Here is a 3,352-nt window from a genome sequence, read left to right as displayed (position 1 = left end):
GGAAGAGGAGGAGGAGGAGGAGGGCAGCCTGTCTGACTCCAGCGACCTCAGCTCAGACGAGGAGAGCTCTTCTGAGTCGGACTCCAGCTCTGTCTCCAGCCAGGTGTCGGTGGAAAGCATTCGGTTCCGCAGAACTAGTTTCTCCAGCCCGGCCAACAAGCCACCCCTCATGGCCCAGGCCAACCTCCTGTATCATTTCACTGCCAGATCCCCAAGCCCGGGTGCTGGCAGGTTAGGGGAGGGTAAAGCTGCCCACTGTGAGATCAAATCTGAAATGCAAGAAGACTGGCACACCCAGGGCTGGGGATCCACAGCTCCCAGCCTCTGTTGTTCTTTTGGCCTTGGAAGAAGTCCTTTCCCCGAGATAAGAAGTGACAGAGAATCTGGAGTCTCATTCCCACACTCTGGATTTGCTTCTAGTGTGAAGAGGACTGACTTAACAATTAACTGTGTGGCAGAGGGGGGCTCTTCACCTAGCCCAAAGCAAAACAATGCATTTCCACAACAAAGAATACACAGGGAGGCAAGGCAGTGCCTTCAATCAACTCTTCCACAATGCGTGGAAAACAATACACCCCCCCCCAGGTCCTCACATTGTGTTTCTGCCTCCGCTGAAAAGGGGGGGAAAGTGTCCAAAATATCTGGCTCAGCGGAGTCCAACTCTTTGCAGACTCACCATGGTGTGAATGGGGATGGTACATGCACTGATTTACCCTTTCTGCACAACGTCAAAATTAAAATAGAGGACAGTAGTGCGAGTGAAGAATATGAATCTGAAGCTACACAGCATAAGCTAAAGTATGAGTGCAATGTTGCTAAAGACGAGATTGACAGTGAGTTGAGTGAAAATAAAACGGAGCAGGCTTTATTAAAAGCCAAGGAAGACTCAGTGTGCACTGATCAACAAGCCACTTCCTTAAATGTGCTGGCTCCAAGCCAGGTCCTTCCATGCACTTTAGGTATCCCCAAACCCGAGGAAGGAGAATATAAATTTGGTGCAAAAGTGAGAAAGAATTACAGGACACTGGTGCTAGGAAAACGACCTCTGCTGCAGACAACACCCAGCAAACCAAATCTGAAATCAGACAGAAGTCCACGTCCCCCAGGTAAAAGTGACATATATGAAGGAACACTGGATGATTTTGCAGTTACCAATAGACGTAAAAGGGTAGCCAACAATGTAGCATCAGCGGTAAAAAGACCTTTTAATTTCATGGCAAATTTTCCCTCTCCACCATCACTAATTATTAGCAAAGATGGGGATTTACTCCCAGCCTATTCCTTAAACAGCACAAAGGATTCTCACCCACCTCACAAGGCCCATCCTATTTGGAAATGGCAATTGGGTGGTTCTGCTATACCTCTTCCACCTAGTCATAAATTCAGGACATTTCACTCATAACATGTTTGGAATTTTTTTTTTTATATACCTTTTTGAGAACAAATGGTTGTATCAGCCTCTTGTGTTTTTTTTTTGGGGGGGGGGGGGATTTCTGTCCTGACATCTTGCTGAGAAGGAAAATTGGATAAATATTTTGCTTTTGCAATATGGAGATTGTTTTGGTAACATTCCACTGACTACTCAATGCTAAAGACATAAATAAAACTTGATCTTGAATGGAAAGCTGGAAACACTTTACTGTTAGAATTCTTACAATGCACCCGGTACCTCAATTCAACTGCAACATACAAATGTCAAAAGGTTTATTAATAATAATAATTAAAAAAAATAGTATGAGCCATTGCATTTATGCACTAGATTTGGAACGTGGAAGTCTGACTGTTAATTCAGTTAAAATACTTGGTTGCACAGTATGGGTTCACCCTAATTATATATGACAGTTTCTGGGGATTAGTTTTCGGGTGAGAGGGTGTCTTTTTTTTTCTATGAGCAGTTGCACTTACTCATTTTCTATGGACTGGAATGGTTTGGGGTTGAGTGCAACTCAGGCACTGGAAAAAAGCTGCCTCATCAACCAGTAAATAAATATGTAATTGTATTTTTTGTTAAATGCTGTCTTTTTACATGCACAGTCATACAGTAGTAGAGGAAAAAAAACTTCCCTTGTACCCAAAGGCATTTCTGTTTCTATCACTCACTAATGTCATCTTGTGATATGGCCTGAGCATGGCATCAATGTGCTCACAATAAGCTAAATATTCGACTGGAACACACACACACACACACACAACACTTATGTATGAACTCTCCAGACCACTGAGGAAGCAGAGACATTCAATAAAATGTGCAAGTGAAACAAGAGTCATATGTAGAAGCTATGAACAAAAAGAGTGTGAATGCCTTGCTGGTCGTTGTTTTTTGGCTAGAAAACTCAGGCATTAAAGCCGTGTTAAACTGCATTATTCATTGTAGCTCTAAACTTGAATCGTCCTACATTCCTGTTGTATGTAGGAGTATTACTGCACGTGACAATCAGAATCAGTTCTCTACATTTGCACTTAAAACTGAAATAGATAAATATTCAGAATTGTGGAGACCTCTTGGTATAGACTTTCTTGTGTAACGTTGTGATGAAAGCAGTAAATCAAAATTATGGAAATTTGCACTGTTGAAAAGCATGGTTCAGCTTTATTTTAAATTAAATACACTGTTTCAAAACCCGGATTCAATACATCCTGAATTATTCCAGAAGTAGGTCTGATTGATATTAACTGAAAAGATTTATTTAACATTTTTTTTTTTTTTTGGTTTCAAGTCTCAAATAGGTGCTCTGCACGGAAGATGTAAACATTTTGCATTAAAAATTGTGTTACAATGAATATGGAGCTGTGTTTTTATCCAGACGAATTTTCTCTGCAAAACTTTACACACTTACAAAGCCATTTACAATTTTCTTAATACCAGCAAAAAATGAAAACAACATGCAACATGTTTTCTAATGAGACACATGTGTGAGTCTGGTATGTGAGTTGTCAATGCATTCTTTGTGTTTATATTAAACTACAGGACTGTACATTGATCATTATTTTGAGGATACTTTCTCTTTTAATTCCTAACAAATAGTATTGGTTACAGACAGCAATTCTCATTGTAACCATCTTTTAGCCCGATTTCATACACATCCCTCTGATACTTTTCTTTGTCTCCAAATATTTAAGCAGACATTAGGTAGGATCATCTTTCATTACCACGTGCCTTCAACCACAGCACATGATAACTTATTTCCATACATTTCTGCAGCATACGAAATATGCTTTGCATAATTTCCTCAGTGAGAGCAAGTTATTTCCTTAATTGTAGGATTAACACACATAAACTGCACTCACAACATTAATGCACCAAGCATTGTTTATTATGGATTTAAAATGCTACTTATTTCCAGAAAATTAG

The 3,352-nt window shown here is 40.1% G+C and overlaps 1 protein-coding gene across 4 annotated transcripts in view; it reads left to right on the top strand.

The window, feature by feature from the left end:
- The window catches only part of SKIDA1 (SKI/DACH domain containing 1), a 5,471-nt gene extending 2,690 nt beyond the window's left edge, over positions 1 to 2,781 (top strand). For all 4 annotated transcript variants that reach the window (XM_075582048.1, XM_075582047.1, XM_075582046.1 and 1 more), the window contains exon 2: positions 1 to 2,781. This exon is cut by the window's left edge. In XM_075582048.1, the coding sequence (XP_075438163.1) occupies positions 1 to 1,402 (1,402 nt within the window). In that variant the 3' untranslated portion in view covers positions 1,403 to 2,781.
- The last annotated feature ends 571 nt before the right edge of the window (positions 2,782 to 3,352 follow it).

Source organism: Ascaphus truei, unplaced genomic scaffold (genome assembly GCF_040206685.1).
Source record: "Ascaphus truei isolate aAscTru1 unplaced genomic scaffold, aAscTru1.hap1 HAP1_SCAFFOLD_1839, whole genome shotgun sequence".
Classification (NCBI taxonomy): Eukaryota; Metazoa; Chordata; class Amphibia; order Anura; family Ascaphidae; genus Ascaphus; species Ascaphus truei.
The sequence above is the reverse complement of the archived record's forward strand: the minus strand, read 5'-3'. Positions and strand labels throughout refer to the sequence as shown.